At 48.0% G+C, this 17,966-nt stretch overlaps 1 protein-coding gene across 11 annotated transcripts in view; it reads left to right on the forward strand.

The window, feature by feature from the left end:
• LOC121865492 overlaps positions 1–17,966 on the forward strand; it is a 61,460-nt gene that overhangs the window by 5,343 nt on the left and 38,151 nt on the right. For 8 of the 11 annotated variants that reach the window (XM_042364997.1, XM_042364990.1, XM_042364991.1 and 5 more), the window contains 5 exons: positions 7,754–8,013; positions 8,340–8,456; positions 11,513–11,698; positions 15,465–15,565; positions 17,254–17,352. In XM_042364997.1, coding sequence (XP_042220931.1) covers positions 7,754–8,013; positions 8,340–8,456; positions 11,513–11,698; positions 15,465–15,565; positions 17,254–17,352 — 763 coding nt within the window. Of the gene's footprint in view, positions 1–7,753; positions 8,014–8,339; positions 8,457–11,512; positions 11,699–13,760; positions 13,845–15,464; positions 15,566–17,253; positions 17,353–17,966 lie in introns of all 11 variants that reach the window. The other 3 variants (XM_042364993.1, XM_042364989.1, XM_042364994.1) reach the window with 3 other exon arrangements.

A 17,966-nucleotide genomic window follows, 5' to 3' on the forward strand; every position in this document is an offset into this window, starting at 1 on the left:
TATACCTGATGTTCCTGTGTTTTGCCTCTCTCTCTCTCTCTCTCTCTCTCTCTCTCTCTCTCTCTCTCTCTCTCTCTCTCTCTCTCTCTCTCTCTCTCTCTCTCTCTCTCTCTCTCTCTCTCTCTCTCTCTCCCTCTCTCTCTCTCTCTCTCTCTCTCTCTCTCTCTCTCCTCTCTCTCTCTCTCTTCCTGCTTTTTTTCTGTCTCATTTTCTTTCTCTCTGTTGGACTGGAGACAGATGTTATCTTATCATATACGTGACGTTATATATCTGTAAGGTGTATTAAGGACGTCAGTTATTAAATTTGGGAATGTTTGGGGGGGGGGGTGGAACGTCACATAAGCCTTAGCACAGTTACACAAGTGTTCACGCCCAATGTAGCACAGGTGTTCAAGGGCATTTAATGAAGCCAGGTGTGTGTGTGTGTGTGGGGGTGGGTGGGGTGTTTGGTCGAGCAAGTAGCGAACGACAGCGACGGTGTTGTTGTTGTGTTCGTAGGGTGAGGATGGTTGGTCCAGATCACTGCCTCCTTCTCCCCCTCCTTCGTGTACTGCCACTCACCACAACCTCGCTGCCCCTCATTACCGACGTGCCGCCCCTCACAGTCATGTGGGAAGAGATAGTACTAGTGAGATACAGTGGTGGAGGAGGTGGAATGATTTACCTTGAAAGACGTAAAGGTGTTTTCTCACTGTGTATTTACCTGACGTAACTCCCACAATCCAATGGCCTCCGTGTGTGTGTGTGTGTGTGTGTGTGTGTGTCAGTGAAATTGATTGGAATTTTATGCTTAAGTTAAATAAACAAACCATGGCGGAAACAATACCTATAGTTGTTACAAGGAAAACGCCAAAAGGTTCTTCAGAAAATGGAAAACTGCGACATTTTTGAGAAAGAAGAAAGAGGAGGGAGTCTTCACCAAGAACTGACTGAAGGAGTGAGATTATGTTGTGGAATTTAAGACCCTAGAGATGAGTGAAACCTGAATAATGTTGTGTTTGGGATCAGAAATTTATTGAGAAAAACCTGAAGTTATTTTGGGAACTGAAACTCACAAAAAAAAAATGATTTTTTGAGTAACCGAAACATAACTGAATAATTTGAACAGCAACGGAAGCTTGTACGTCATGTTTGTCCAGGTGGTGATGCCTTCAAGGGGCGGCCACCTGTCCTCCCCCCTGTGTCCCCCTACCAAGACCCCCCCTTCCCTCTCCTTCCCACGACGAAGCCTCCTGTCCCTCTCTACGAGGACGTCGGTGGCCTCCTTGTGGCGTCCTGAAGGGTCGCCCTCCACCAAGTGTACATCCTCGTCCTGCTGGTGGTCGTCGTCATCGTCATTACTTTCTCTTACTGCCTACCGTCGCCGATATCCTGAGGTTGGAGATTCATCTTTAGGAACCTTCACGTCCAAAGGTACCACGCTTGGATCCTCCACGTCCAAAGATTCTACTCCTGGATCCTCCACGTCCAAAGATTCTACTCCTGGAGCCTTCACGTCCAATGGTTCCACTCCCGGAGCCTCCACGTCCAAAGGGTCCACCCCTGGAGCCTTCACGTCCAAATGTTCCACTCCCGGAGCCTTCACGTCCAAAGGTTCCACTCCCGGAGCTTCCACGTCCAAAGGGTCCACCCCTGGAGCCTTCACGTCCAAATGTTCCACTCCCGGAGCCTTCACGTCCAAAGGTTCCACTCCCGGAGCCTCCACGTCCAAAGTGTCCACCCCTGGTGCCTTCACGTCCAAATGTTCCACTCCCGGAGCCTTCACGTCCAAAGGTTCCACTCCCGGAGCCTCCACGTCCAAAGTGTCCACCCCTGGTGCCTTCACGTCCAAATGTTCCACTCCCGGAGCCTTCGTCCAAAGGTTCCTCCGAACCTCGTCCAAAGGCCTTCGTCCTCCTCCAGGGAACCTTCACGTCCAAGGTTCCTCCCGGAGCCTTCACGTCTCGGAAAAGGTCCTCCACTCCCGGAGCCTTCACGTCCAAAGGTTCCACTCCCGGAGCCTTCACGTCCAAAGGTTCCACTCCTAGAGTCTTTACGTCTAAGTCCTCTACATTCAAGATCTTCACGCCCTCGCCCACGTCTAAAACCCCCGTGCTCTTACCCAATTTCGGAACCTCCCAGTTCTCCTCCACGCTCAAATTCTCCCTATCTGGAGCCTGCACGCCCGCCCCCGCCCACTGCTGCTGCTGCGGGAGGTGTCGACGGTGCTGCTCGTGCTGTGCGTGCTGTGACTTGGTGCTGCTCAGAGCCTACCACGCCAGCTGGTTCACTTGGTTTCTCAGGTGAGGTGTGGCGACCCTTTGCAGCCTGACCACGGCCCCAGGTCATAAACCACCGCGAGTGGAAGGTGTGTGGATGAGGAGGAGGTCAGCATGTGGCCACCACCGGCAGTAGCACCCGGCCCTGAGGCGAATCACAGGCCCCGGGGTTAAAGCTGAGTGGTGTCCCCCTCTGGCCCTCGTCGTCGCCCTCCTCCTCCTCCTGCCGTTACTGCTGCTGGTGGTGGTAGTGGTGGTAGTGGTCCTGTCGCTTTCTACTTTTTGCTATTGTTGGTTTTCCTGTTGATTCCGTTGTTGGCTCCTGTTTGCTTCTTCTTCTGTTGTTGATGTTAGTTATTGTGATTCTTCTCCTCCTCCTGTTGCCTGTTGGGGTAGGGTGGGGGGGGGGTCGTGGTGGGGTGAGTTGGGTCTTACAGTTGTCTCTCCCGTGCAAGTTTGTGTGTACATGAGTCCACCTGTCCCCTTCCCTGCCTCTCTGTGGATCACCTGAAGATTAGCCACACCCACCCTAGCTTAGGTTAGGGAAGTTAATATTAAGGTGAGATAAGCTGGGGGCTAATTTCCAGTTCATTCATTCTTCTTAAAGACGTAGCCTCCTCCTCCTTCTCCTCCTCTGTCTTCTTCTCCTCTTTTTCTTCCTCCCTCTCTTCTTCCTCCCCCTTCTCTTTCTCCTCTTCCCCCTTCTCTTCTTCCTGCTCCTCCTCCATCTTACCCTACTTCTCATCCTCCTCTTTAAAGACGCACCCTTCTTGCGCCGTTAAAGACAATGTGCGCCTGTCAGTGGAGGTGTGTGTGTGTGTGTGTGTGTGCAGTGTTTACGTTAAGACAACTCCATCTGTGTGTGTGACTCAAGACAAACCATCGTACAGTACTTTAGTTTCTGACTCCTTCAAGATAAGCTGTTTCCCCTTCAAGACAACCTCCTTTCCTTTAAGACAACCGTATTGGGTTTTTTTTACCGTGTTACATACAGTACATCAGCTGCTGGACCGTCGAGGTTAGGTTAAGTTAGTATTAGGTTAAATTATGTTTAGGTTAGTGTTATGTTATGTTGGGTTAATATTAGGTTAGGATAGGTAAGATTAGGATAGATAAGCGTAGGATAGATTAGGTTAGGTTAGGTTAGACTAGGTTAGGTTAGGAGATTCTACAGGTGATCCTCTCATATATTTATACAGTAGATATATTCTGACGTCATCACTTACGAGAGATATTTACCCTACGAGTCTCTGTGAACCAGGACTCGACCGACCGATCCAATTACCCAGAGTTCATGTGATTGCTGTTATTATTTCGCATTAATGATTCACTGATTACATTACGGTGTATCCAACAGTATTTTATTTATTTATTTATATTGTTTATTTTTCTGTAATAGCTTTTAATTTGATTCCTTATTTGTTTTTGTATTGAAATATATGATTTTTTTTTATGAAAGAAGAGTTGCCAGATATCTCCGAGTGTTCTAACATGGGTAAACAAAGGTTGCCAAGTACCACCAGACACAGAGGCCTTGTGACAATTTTAGTATGCATGGGTTTGTAAAGCGGAAACAGGCTATATTAACTATCCCAATTCTCAGGGGACTGTAAGATCCACCTCCCCTCCCCTCCCAAACCCCTCCCCCCCCACACCCCGCCCTTCCCCACCCACACCCCGCCCTTCCCCACCCACACCCCGCCCTCGCTGACCCAACACTTGCACTAGCAGGAAGGAAGAACCGCTGACAGAGTAGTAATGGGCACTCACGTCTCGACCAAGCTATAGTCCTGAAATCCGATATTCACTAACACGATAAAAGACTCACCCGCTCTAGTGTGTAAGACCCGGTTAAGAGGCTCGCTATATTGAGGTGAGTGCCAGGACGCTCGCTTAAGTGAATCTATATTTTGCAGCGCTTAAACTGGTGTGTTCTCAAGATAGGTTCACTAATAGAGTAGGTTCGGTAAGGTGCTAAGATAGGTCCGAGTAGGTGGGGGGGGTTATGCTAAGATAGGTCCGATAAGGTGTGGGGTATGCTAAGATAGGTCCGATAAGGTGGGGGGTATGCTAAGATAGGTCCGATAAGGTGGAGAGTATGCTAAGATAGGTCCGATAAGGTGGGGTATGCTAAGATAGGACTGATAAGGTGGAGAGTATGCTAAGATAGGTCCGATAAGGTGGGGGTATGCTAAGATAGGTCCGATAAGGTGGAGGGTATGCTAAGATAGGTCCGATAAGGTGGGGGTATGCTAAGATAGGTCTGATAAGGTGGAGAGTATGCTAAGATAGGTCCGATAAGGTGGGGGTATGCTAAGATAGGTCCGATAAGGTGGGGGGTATGCTAAGATAGGTCCGATAAGGTGGGGGTATGCTAAGATAGGTCCGATAAGGTGGGGTATGCTAAGATGGGTCCTCGATAAGGTGGAGAGTATGCTAAGATAGGTCCGAGTAGGTGGGGGGGGTTATGCTAAGATAGGTCCGATAAGGTGTGGGGTATGCTAAGATAGGTCCGATAAGGTGGGGGGTATGCTAAGATAGGTCCGATAAGGTGGAGAGTATGCTAAGATAAGGTCCGATAAGGTGAGGGTATGCTAAGACAGGTCCGATAAGGTGGGGGTATGCTAAGATAGGTCTGATAAGGTGGAGAGTATGCTAAGATAGGTCCGATAAGGTGGGGGGTATCTAAGATAGGTCCGATAAGGTGGGGGGTATGCTAAGATAGGTCCGATAAGGTGGGGGGGTATGCTAAGATAGGTCCGATAAGGTGGGGTGCTAAGATGGGTCCGATAAGGTGGAGAGTATGCTAAGATAAGTTCGATAAGGTGGGGCATGCTAAGATAGGTCCGATAAGGTGGAGAGTATACAAGATAGGTCCGATAAGGTGGGGTATAAGATAGGTCCGATAAGGTGGGGGGTATGCGAAGATAGGTCCGATAAGGTGGGCGGTATACAAGATATTAGGTCCGTTAAGGTGGGGGGTATGCAAGATAGGTCCGATAAGGTGGGGGTATGCTAAGATTGGTCCGATAAGGTGGGGGGTATGCTAAGTAGGTCCGATAAGGTGGGGTGTACTAAGATAGGTCCGATAAGGTGGGGGTATGCTAAGATACAGATAAGGTGGGGGGCCTGAGATAGCAGGGTCGATTGGGGATATGCTAAATGGGATACAGTAGGTCGATAAGGTGGGGAGAATTTATGATACAGTAGGTCCGATAAGGTGGGGGTATGCTAAGATAGGTCCGATAAGGTGGGGGTATGCAAGATACAGTAGGTCCGATAAGGTGGGGGGTAGCATAGTCCGATAAGGTGGGTCTGAGATACAGTAGGTGGTGGGGGATGCTAAGATACAGTAGGTCCGATAAGGGTGGGGGGTATGCTGGATAGGTCCGATAAGGTGGGGGTATGCTAAGATAGGGGTCGATAAGGTGGGGTATGCTAAGATAGGTCCGATAAGGTGGGGGTATGCTAAGATAGGTCCGATAAGGTGAGGGTATGCTAAGATAGGGTCCGATAAGGTGGGGGTATGCTAAGATAGTCCGATAAGGTGGAGAGTATGCTAAGATAGGTCCGATAAGGTGGGGGGTATGCTAAGATAGGTCCGATAAGGTGGGGGGCTAAGATAGGTCCAAGCTAAGATAGGTCCGATAAGGTGGGAATATGGCTAAGATGTGGTCCGATAAGGTGGAGAGTATGCTAAGATAAGTTCGATAAGGTGGGGGTATGCTAAAGGGTCCGATAGAGGTGGAAGTATGCTAAGATAGGTCCGATAAGGTGGGGTATGCTAAGATAGGTCCGGATAAGGTGGGTATGCTAAGATAGGTCCGATAAGGTGGGGCGTATGCTAAGATATTAGGTCCGTTAAGGTGGGGGGTGGTATGCTAAGATAGGTCCGATAAGGTGGGGTATGCTAAGATTGGTCCGATAAGGTGGGGGTATGCTAAGATATTAGGTCCGATAAGGTGGGGAGTATGCTAAGATAGGTCCGATAAGGTGGGGGTATGCTAATACAGTAGGTCCGATAAGGTGGGGGTATGCTAAGATAGGTCCGATAAGGTGGGGTATGCTAAGATAGGTCCGATAAGGTGGGGTATGCTAAGATACAGTCGGTCCGATAAGGTGGGGGTAATGCTAAGATAGGTCCGATAAGGTGGGGGTATGCTAGATACAGTAGGTCCGATGGGTGGGGGGATAAGTGGCTGGAAGATACAGTGGGTCCGATAAGGTGGGGGTATGTAAGATAGGTCCGATAAGGTGGGGGGTACAGAAAGTGGGGGTATGCCAAGATAGGTCCGATAAGGTGGGGGATGGTAGTAGGTCCCAAGATAGGTCCGATAAGGTGGGGGTATGCTAAGATACAGTAGGTCCGATAAGGTATGCTAAGATAGGTCTGATAAGGTGGGGGTATGCAAGAAGGTCCGTCCGATAAGGTGGGGGTATGCTAAGATAGGTCTGATAAGGTGGGGTATAGGTCCGATAAGGGGGGGTATGCTAAGATAGGTCCGATAAGGTGGGGGGTATGCTAAGAAGGTCTGATAGTGGGATAAGGTGGGGGGTATAGGTCTAAGATGTTGGGTCGATAAGGTGGGGGTATGCTAATAGTAGGTCCGATAAGGTGGGGGTATGCTAAGATAGGTCGGATAAGGTGGGGGGTATGCAAGATATGTAGGTCCGATAAGGTGGGGGGTATGCGATAAGGTCTGGATAAGGTCCTGGATAAGGTGGGGGTATGCTAAGATACAGTAGGTCCGATAAGGGTGGGTGGGGTATGCTAAGATGGGGTCTGATAAGGTGGGGGTATGCTAAGATACAGTAGGTCCGATAAGGTGGGGTATGCTAAGACAGTAGGTCCGATAAGGTGTATGCTAAGATGGGTCGATAAGGGGGGGTATGCTAAGATACAGTAGGTCCGAGGGTGGGGGTATGCTAAGATACAGTAGGTCCGATAGGTGGGGTATGCTAAGATATAGGTCCTAAGATAGGTCTAAGATAGGTGATTGATAGGTCCGATAAGGTGGGGTATGCTAAGATACAGTAGGTCCGGATAAGGTGGGGGTATGCTAAGACAAGGTCCGATAAGGTGGGGGGTATGCAGCAGGTCCGATAAGGTGGGGGGTATGCTGTTATTGTATGTCAATCTCTGTGTTTACAAATATCTGTTGTGTTTCTTGAGGTTTATTGTGTGTGTGGCCAGGGAGGGTGTTTACTGATGGCGTGACAGCTACTCACCACAGACAGCCCACTACAGCCACACCAAGCCACCTCACCACAGCACACAGCCACCACAGCCACCATACCTCACCACAGCCACCTCACCACAGCCACCTCTCACCACAGCCACCTCTCACCACCACCCTCACCACAGCCACCTCTCACCACAATCATCCCTCACCACAATCATCCCTCACCACAGCCACCCCTCACCACAGCCACCTCTCACCACAGCCACCTCTCACCACAGCCACCTCTCACCACAGCCTCACTCTCTCCGCCAGTAGCAGCGTAGCGTCGTCTGGCGCAGGGGTGGTCGCAGGCGGCGGCGGCACCAAGGGAGGGTGCGGTAGGTGCGGCCAAGCCTTCTCCATCTTCTTCAACAAGCGGGTGCAGTGCGGCGGCGGCTGTGGCCTACCCGTGTGCCGCAAGTGCGCCCCGTGGAGTACCGCTGCCCAAACCTACGTGTGCGGCGTGTGCTCTACCCAGCAGCCGCAGTCTACCACGCATGCGGCCACCACCACTCCCAAGACCCCTGATGATGGTGAGTATGTCTTAATGAACTCTTATTAGTACTTCACACAGTATGATGATAATACTCTATCTGGTAATAATAACAACATAATCCGTGTACATAATAAGTTATCATAGGAACATGTCAGCTGTGTCAGTCATTCTTAAAGCCTGTTATACTGCCCCAACTGTTACCTCATGACTCATTACTAATTACCTGTTCACCTGTGCCCTCACCTTTTCATCATCTAATTAATTTTCACCTGTCCATCATTTACTAATTAACTGCTCACATGTGTCGCCATTCACCTGTTCATCATCTACTAATTAACTGTTCACCTGTATGTCGTCCACCAGCACACCTGAGACAAGTGGAGGATAGTGTTCGCTCCCACATAGAGGCCTTGGTGGAGTCCCAGGTAGGCGGCCCCCTCGACCAGGTCACCGCCGCCCCCTCCACCACCCAGCCCCACCGTATGTATCTACCGCCCACTCTCACTACCCATGGCCCACCCTCTGTCTCCATGGTCCACCCTCTCTACTCACTTAAAGTAACATATCTAAAGTGGTTTTGTGCTTAAAGTAACATTTCTAGATGACCTCTGTCCTAAAAGTAACATTCCTACGTAACATTAGTAGAGGAACATCGTCTCTGTTTGCTTAACCTAACCTAACCTAACCTAACCCCGTCCGGTAGAGTTGGGTGTTGTTTAATCACCAGGTGAAATAAGGTAGAGGTGGGTTAATCATCAGGTGAACCATTTCTCTTTTATCACCATCTCTCCTGTCTCCCTGTTTCTCACCTGTCTTAATTAATCACTTTTTTCAGACAGGTGTAGCGGACGAGTGTGGGGCGGCTCACTCTATCTATTATTCCACAAAGATTTATGATATTAATGTTAAAGTTTTACTGATATTGTAACTTTGAGAATCTGAGGTGTGGTCACGAATGGTGTGGTCATGAGTGGTTGTGGTCATGAGTGGTGTGGCCATGAGTGGTGTGGTCATGAGTGGTTGTGGTCATGAGTGGTGTGGCCATGAGTGGTGTGGTCATGAGTGGTTGTGGTCATGAGTGATGTGGTCATGATGTGGTCATGAATGGTTGTGGTCATGAATGGTGTGGTCATGAATGGTGTGGTCATGAATGGTGTGGCCATGAATGGTGTGGCCATGAGTGGTGTGGCCATGAGTGGTTGTGGTCAGGAGTGATGTGGTCATGAGTGGGTGGTCGAGTGGTGTGGTCATGAGTAGTTGTGGTCATGAGTAGTTGTGGTCATGAGAAGTTGTGGTCATGAATGGTGTGGTCATGAATGGTGTGGTCATGAGTAGTTGTGGTCATGAATGGTGTGTGGTGGCCATGTGGTGTGGTCATGAGTTGTGTGTGCCATGAATGGTGTGGTCATGAATGGTGTGGTCATGAGTGGTGTGGTCTGATGGAGTTGTGGGTCATGAATGGTGTGGCATAGTGGTGGTCTAGTCAGAGTGTATGGTCATGAGTATAGTATGGTCATGAATGGTGTGGCCATGAGTGGTGTGGTCATGAATGGTGTGGTCATGAGTGGTTGTGGTCAATGAATAGGTGTGGTCATGAATGGATGTGGTCCATGAGGTGTGGTTATGAGTGGTGTGGTCATGAATGGTGTGGTCATGAATGGTGTGGTCATGAATGGTGTGGTCGAGTAGTTGTCGTCTGGTCGTCATGATGGTGTGGGCGAATGGTGTGGTCATGAGTAGTTGTGGTCATGAGTAGTTGTCGTCATGAGTGGTGTGGTCATGAGTGGTGTGGTCATGAGTGGTGTGGTCATGAGTTGTGTGGTCATGAATGGTGTGGTCATGAGTAGTTGTGTCGTCATGTGGTGTGGTAGTGGTGTGGTCATGAGTGGTTGTGGTCGTCGAGTGGTGGTGGTCATGAATGGTGTGGTCCATGAGTAGTTGTGGTGAGTGGTGTGGTCATGTGTGGTGTGGTCATGAGGTCAGTAGTTGTGTGCGTCATGAATGGTGTGGTCATGAGTGGTGTGTTCATGAGTGGTTGTGGTCATGAGTGGTGTGGTGGAGTGGTGTAGTCATGAATGGTGTATGGAGTGGTGTGGTCATGAGTAGTTGTGGTCAAGGAGCGGTGTGTTGAGTGGTGTGGTCGGAGTGGTTGTGGTCATAGTGGTGTGGTCATGAGCGGTGTGTCATAATGGTGTGGTCATGAGTGGTGTGGTCATGGTGGTGGTCATGAGGTCTGAGTAGTTGTGGTCAGTGTGGTCGTAGTGTGTTCAGGAGTGGTGTGGTCATGAGTGGTGGTTCATAGTAGTTGTCAGTCAGTGAGTAGTTGTGGTCGTGAGGGTGTGGTCATGTGGTGTGAGTGGTGTGTTCATGAGTGGTTGTGTCATGAGTGGTGTGGTCATGAGTGGTGTGGTCATGGTAGTTGTGGTCATGGTGGTTGTGGTCTGAGTGGTGTGGTCATGAGTGGTGTGGTGAGTGTGGTCATGAGTGGTTGTGGTCATGGTGTCAGTGTGTGGTCATGAGTGGTTGTGGTGAGTGGTGTTCAGAGTGTGTGAGTGTGTGTGGACGTCCCTCACCACACACACAGGTCCTGGCAGGGAAGGGCCCAGGCAACACGCTTGTGATCCTCAATTATCTCACTCTCAAAACTTGGCCACAAACTTTCCGGGTTACGTCCCTGAGTCGTCCTCGAGGGTCCTCTTTAAAATGGGTCCTTCTCGTGGGTCCTCCTTAAAATGGGTTCTTATCGTAGGTCCTTCTTGTGGGTCCTTCTTAAAATGAGTTCTTATCGTGGGTCCTCCTTGTGAGTCCTTAAATGGGTCCTTCTTGTGGGTCCTCTTTAAAATGGGTCCTTCTCGTGGGTCCTCCTTAAAATGGGTTCTTATCGTAGGTCCTTCTTGTGGGTCCTTCTTAAAATGAGTTCTTATCGTGGGTCGTCTTTAAAATGGGCCCTTCTCGTAGGTCCTTCTTAAAATAGGTCCTTATCATGGATCAGCCTTAGTGAACCATCCTACGGGGGCCTTCTATATATCGACCTTTACTCGCCATGTTGTGTAAGACTTGATGGCGGTGGACCGATGAATGAAGATGAATTCCTCCCCGTCTTCCCTCCTCAGGTTACTATTATTGTATTTTTTTATTTATTTTTTTTTTTAGGGAAGACTTTGATGAATACTGGAGGAGATTAGGTCACTTCTATTGATGTGTTTGAGGATCAAGGTTCGACCCCCCACCAGCCACCACGGTATTAAAGAGTTGCGAGAAGGGGGTAATGGATGGATGTGGTAACTTAACTAACAAAGTCTTTTTCTCTTACAAGCTGCTCTAGTTAATAATGACTTGTATTAAATTAACGTAGTCTCTCGTAGTTACTAACCTAGTCTCTCTCGCAATAACTAACCAAGTATGTCTCTTATACCAACTAACCAAATCTCTCTCTCTCTCTCTCTCTCTCTCTCTCTCTCTCTCTCTCTCTCTCTCTCTCTCTCTCTCTCTCTCTCTCTCTCTCTCTCTCTCTCTCTCTCTCTCTCTCTCACAAGCTGCTCGACTGGACCTCGACAAGATCTCGGAAAACTCCAAGTGGGATCTACTACTTTACTATTACTGTTTCTGTCACGAGGACCAGGAAGAAGGGGGTGTTGCTGCAGCCTCTACTTCTGCTGTCTCCCCTTCTGCTGCCGCTGCCGCCGCCGCCGCTGCTGCTGCTTTTCTCTCTCCTATGGGTGGTACTGTTTTGGTTCTTCTGTTTTTGTCTGTCTCTAACTGCTTGTGTGTGTGTGTGTGTACAGTAATTCGTCTGCTTGGTAATAGTGGTGATGGTGTATATGCTTTTATTCTTTGTCTGCTTTATTTTTGTTTGTTGTCTGCTACCTGCTAACTGTATGTCTGCTTTTGTTACCCGGTACTTTATTTGTCTGATAATGTTTGTCTCCTGTGTTTCTGCTTTTTGTTGTTGATTTTTGTCTGCCTACTGTTACCAATTATCTGCTTTGTTTCTGCTTATGGTTGTCTGCTTATGCCACTTATTTGTCTCCTGTTATTACCATTCGTTTGTTTACTGTTCCTCTTTGTTTTGTTTACTCCTGCTACCGTTTGTCTGTCTGTCTGCTCTGCTACAACATCCACTAGACATGCATCTGCTCGTCTGCTGTGCCATTACGCCTACTTTTTTTTAAATCTACTCTGCTACAAGGCCTACATCTGCTTATCTGCTCTTCTACAAGGTCTACATCTGCTTATCTGCTCTTCTACAAGGTCTACATCTGTATCTGTAATACTACAGGTCTACATCTGTATCTGCTCTTCTACAAAGGCCTCATCTGTATCTGCTCTTCTGCAAGGTCTACATCTGCTTATCTGCTCTTCTACAAGGCCTACATCTGTATCTGCTCTGCTACAAGGTCTACATCTGCTATCACTCTTCTACAAGGTCTACATCTGCTTTCTTCTTTGTTCATTTGCCCTATTTCTGCTGTCTGCTGCTAGACTTGCTATTTCGTCTGCTCATCTACCACCACTCCTGGTCATCGTGAGCCTCCTTGATGTGGGGGAGGGGGTGATCAGTGAGGAAGGGAGGAGGAGGGGGAGTGTAGATGGTGGAGGAAGAGTGGTGGAGGAGAGGGGGGAGGATTACCCTGCCACATGCGCGTAGTGACAAACCTAATTCTGTTTTTGTTTCTATTCAGGTTTATTCGAGTCTTGTTTGTTGATTGTTATTTTGCGTCGACGATTTTGTTTTTGTTTTATAATGATGCTCGTTGATGTAATGATTCTGTTCTAATCTCTAATCTTTACCCTCCTAACCTAATCCTAGTCTTTATTTTAGTCTAGCAATCTAACCTAACCTAACCTACCCTACCCTACCTACCCTACCCCTACCCTACCCTACCTACCTACCCTACCCCTACCCTACCCCTACCTACCCTACCCCTATCATGAATATGTTACTCTCTTGCTGAGGTTGAGCTAACCAAGTAAGCGTCCGGATGTAACAGGATGTGTGTGTGTGTGTGTGTGTGTGTGTGTGTGTGTGTGTGTGAGCACCTGGATATGTTTCATGGTGGGCGTGGCTGCCACCTCCTCCCCCCTAAGTAACCAGGTTTTGTCCACCCGATAATTGGTTGCCAAGGTGAGGTGTCTCCTCTCTCCCCCTCCTCTCCTACCCTCCCCTTCCTTCTGTCTCCCCTTGTCCTCCCTATCACCCCCTCTTCCTCCTCTCGTCACCCCTCCTCTTCCTTCCGTCTTCTCCGTTCCTCCCCTTTCCCCCTCCCATCCTCAGTCCTCCCCCTCTTCCTCTCATTCCCATTCCCCATCCCCATTCCTCCCCCTCTTCCTCTCATCCCCATTCCTCCTCTTCCGCCTAAATCCTTTGTCTTCAGATTCAGACTTTCTTGTTTATGTGACCTTGACAATGGTGACTTGAATTATTAAATCCGGTTTGTGTTCTCGATTACAAATGTTCATCTCAATTGCTTACTCAACCTGTGCCTCAGTTTACAGGTATATTACTCGTTGATTATTTTGTTTACAGGTGAGGTTGAATGTTTTGCATGTTGTAGCGTGTGAGAGAATGTTGTCAGCGAATGTTACCCTTACAGAGAACATTTCTTCCCCTGGATGTTGGGTACGATGCATGTGGCTGACGTTTCTGTTGCTGCTGACGTGCTCATTAAATGCTGACGTCGATGTGTTTATTAATGATATTGCCGTGCATGTTGATGTTGACGTGCATGTTGATGTTGACGTGCATGTTGATGTTGATGTGCATGTTGGTGTTGCATGTTGCAGAGAGGAGCCTGTTCAGCAGACACCACGGGGCCCTCAGCCAGGCCATCGCTCACCTCTCCTACTCCCTGCAGATGTCCATACTGAGTAAGTGGGGGGCCAGAGGGGGTGAGGCGAGGGCGAGGGGAGGGGGTGTGTTTTAGTTGAGAGAACAAGAGGGACGAGAAGAGGGAGGGAGGTGTTTGGGGAGAGAATCAGGGGAGGGGGAGGAGTGTTTGGAGTGAGAACAAAGAGAGGGACAGAGAGAAGAGGGAGGGAGGTGTTTGGGGAAGAATCAGGGGAGGGAGGGAGGAAGGGGGTGTTTGGGTGAGAACAAGAGGGACGAGAAAGAGGGAGGAGGGTGTTTGGAGAAGAGAATCAGAAGTGTTTAGAGAGAATCAGAAGTGTTTGGGTGAAGAACAGAGGGACGAAGGGGAGGAGGGTGTTTGGGAAGAATCAAGGGAGGTGTTTGGGGAAGAATCAGGATGTTTGGGAAGAATCAGGGGAGGGAGGAGGAAGAAGGGGGGTGTTTGAATTTGATGATCAGAGGCAAAGGCAAAGGGGGCATGAGGATATTAATGAGGCGAGCAAAGGTAGACAGAAGTGAGGGAGTAGGAAGGAAGGAGAGAACATTTGGGCGAGGGTGGGGTTATGTTTAGCGAGGTTAAGTTAGGTTAGGTTTGGTTTGGTTTAGGTTAGGTTAGGTTTGGTTTGGTTTGGTTAGGTTGAGTTAGGTTTGGTTTGGTTAGGTTGGGTTAGGTTGGGTTGGGTTAGGTTGGAGTTGGGTTTGGTTTGGTTCGGTTGGGTTATGTTGATTAAAAGGTATAGGCTAAGTTGATGATTTACGTTAGACTTGTGTTTGGGTTGGGTTAGGTTGGGTTAGGACCAAGTTAAGGTTTGGTTAGGTTAGGTTTGGTTTGGTTTGGTTAGGTTAGGTTAGGTTAGGTTAGGTTTGGTTTGGTTAGGTTAGGTTAGGTTAGGTTTGGTTAGGTTAGGTTAGGTTAGGTTATGTTGATTAAGGTATAGGCTAAGTTGATGATTTACGTTAGACTTGTGTTTAGGTTGGATTATTTTACGGTTGGGTTAGATTAGGCTGGGTTGAGTTTGGTTAGGATGGGTTAGGTTAGGTTTGGGTTGGGTCAAGGTTGGCTTAAGTTAGGGTGGGTTGGATTAGGTTAGGTTGGGTTGGATTAGGTTAGTTTTGGTTAGATTAGGGTTGGGTTAGCTTACAGTTAAGTTAGGGTTGGATTCGATTAGGTTAGGTCTGTTCTCTTTCTCAGTAAATTAAAAAAATAGTATTAATATTTTTTTTAAGTAACTACAAACTTGTCTTCATTTAACTAATACCTAAAGATCTACTAATCCCCTTGACACTACCACCACCTTCTCGACTCTCACAGCAAGACGGGATACAGTGTTATGTCTTAGAATAAATAGTTTAGTTTATGTTGATGTACTAAAAATATTACTTTATTATCTTCTGTTAATGTTTTTATCTTATGGTCTCTGTATGTTAAATTGTTAGGAATATATTGACGTTACCATTATCATCACCACAACACAACCATCTCCTTCACACAACCACAACCGCCACACAACCACCACAACCCAACCACCAAAATTCCTAACCACAACCACCTCCACCACAAACAACCCCCAAAATTTCTACCCACCACCACACAGTTTAGGCACCACTAACCCATCTCTCTCCTTCACCGCCTCCTTCAGATCGTCCGCTGCCTACTGAGGACCTGCCAACCTCCCGCCACACCCAGCTCTCAGATCAGCTCACTCACGCCATCAAGGACGCCATGATTCTCCCACGTCAGGTAGGTCCCCAGTCCCCACGTCGGGTAGGTCCCCAGTCCCCACGTCAGGTAGGTCCCCAGTCCCCACGTCAGGTAGGTCCCCAGTCCCCACGTCAGGTAGGTCCCCAGTCCCCACGTCGGGTAGGTCCCCAGTCCCCACGTCAGGTAGGTCCCCAGTCCCCACGTCAGGTAGGTCCCCAGTCCCCACGTCAGGTAGGTCCCCAGTCCCCACGTCGGGTAGGTCCCCAGTCCCCACGTCAGGTAGGTCCCCAGTCCCCACGTCAGGTAGGTCCCCAGTCCCCACGTCGGGTAGATCTCCTTCCCAGGCACTGTGTTCTCGCTGCCGTTCTTGTTCATCATTGTTCTTGTTCACCATTGTTCTTGTTCACCATTGTTCTTCTTCACCTTTGTTTTTGTTCACCTTTGTACAGTTCTTGACGCCAGGCAGGTTAGTTCCAGGGGATGAACTGTTTAATTAAGTTTAATGTCTCTTGATTATACGTGAGGTAATGTGTGCGTGTGTCCTCTTCTCTTCTCTTCTCTTCTCTTCTCTTCTCTCCTCTTCTCTTCTCTTCTCTTCTCTTCTTCATCGATAGACAGACAGATATAATGTATATATAGATAGACAGATAGATGGACAGATACGATATATAGATACTTAGATGTAGATAGATAGATAGATAGATAGATAGATAGATAGATAGATAGAGGGCCGAGTTATTTCCTCACCTGGGGGCTACTGGAGTATGTTATTATGGACGACCTGTGTCTGTCTGTCTGTCTGTCTGTCAGAGTGTGTGTGTGTGTTTGTTTGTGTGTATCTATCTACGTCCGTTTTAGTGTGTTTATGTGTCTGTCTGTGTCTGTCTGTGTGCGCATGTTTTCCATAACTGAGCCAGGCTAATGAAGACCCCACTTAATCCAGTTACTGTCGAGTCTCAGGATTATCTCGGCGCCATGATTCACCCCCTCGTGTCTATGTCATGGCCGGAGTGATGTATGTGGCTGTGTTGTTGTTGTATCAGAAGTTAGGAAGAAATAACACAAATTTACGAACGTTTTAAGAATCTCGGGTGTGAATGGTGGTTTGGTTGGGGGTGATTTTGTAACTAGGAACACTGTGATTGGTTATTGATGTTTTTGTCTTTTGTTTAGAATTTAGGGGTTGTTATTCTCTTAAATAAACTGGTGATGGTGGTGGACTAGGGCAGTATCAGGTATATTGTTTTATTATCGCAGTTGTGGTCTCGTCAGATAGCCCCGGGTTACACAGCTGAGGGGTATTGGTTTCGCGTTGTTGTGGCTAATTACGGCTTACACTCGAGAGATGGGAATGTGTTTAGTTTTTTTTCTTTCTTTAGTGTCCTTGTTGATAGATGGCACTGTTGTTTTTGTTGGGAGTAAAACAGATGATGGTGTTTGTTAGTGTTCCTTTCACATAATAGAGGCGTTATTCCGTTGTTCATAGATATATGGTACTGTTGTTTCTGTTGGATTTGTATGTAATTGATGACGTTAGTAATGTTTCTCTCATACAGCAGATGGCGTTGTCAATAGTGTTCTTTAACCCCTTCACCGCTGAGACGTCACTTTTATTATTTTATTTGGCTACCTCGGGCGATTTTGTTCAACACAGATAGAGGCCCGTACACAAGGGGTTAACATAGACAGTAGCCGGGCGTGTGAGTAATGTCTCCCTGCACCAACAGATGGAGGGGTACGACCCGGCCGTCTCCCCGGAGACGCCCGTCGAGGATTTCAACTCCCACACCTACGAGGACATCCTGGCCACCGCCATTCTCAACAAGGTACTGTAACCTACATCACCGCCCCACCTGGCTCCACTCATCTTCCTCTACTCGCCCCTTTACAGGCTTCTCTATTGATCACTCATATGGTTATTTAACATCATTTAACGTATATATCTCACTGTTTAATGACTTTGTAACGCATTTACAAGAGGGAATGATGTTTCTTTAGTAATCGTAAGAATATTACAACAATCATGGGTGACTCATAATAGTTTGTGGTTCCTGGTCTTGTTTCACCTGTGGGGGAGGGGGTAGAAGCATCTGTGACAGTGTGTGGTAATAATAATCACCGGAGTCACGTTCCAGCCGTTGTAGTAATCAGTGATCGTGACAGACGTAACATAGTTCTTGCTAGTAACATGACTGTAGGGGGGGGGGGGCTGAGCCAAAGATTTTGATGGAGTTAAGAGAGAACAGTTGTTAGCGTGGTTGTTAGTGTAATGGTAGTTATGGCGGGACAATGGTGGTGCAGTGGATTGTAATGGTAGCAGCAGCAAGCTTAAGACATGGTAAACTTTTGGTGGCAGGTGATGGTAAGGGTTTGAAGTCCTCACTGATAATTTTATTCTATTCTCTTCTCTAAACACTTGTATATCATTCAGGGAAATATT

This window comes from Homarus americanus, unplaced genomic scaffold (assembly GCF_018991925.1).
Source record: "Homarus americanus isolate GMGI-L3 unplaced genomic scaffold, GMGI_Hamer_2.0 scaffold25483, whole genome shotgun sequence".
Lineage (NCBI taxonomy): Eukaryota > Metazoa > Arthropoda > Malacostraca > Decapoda > Nephropidae > Homarus > Homarus americanus.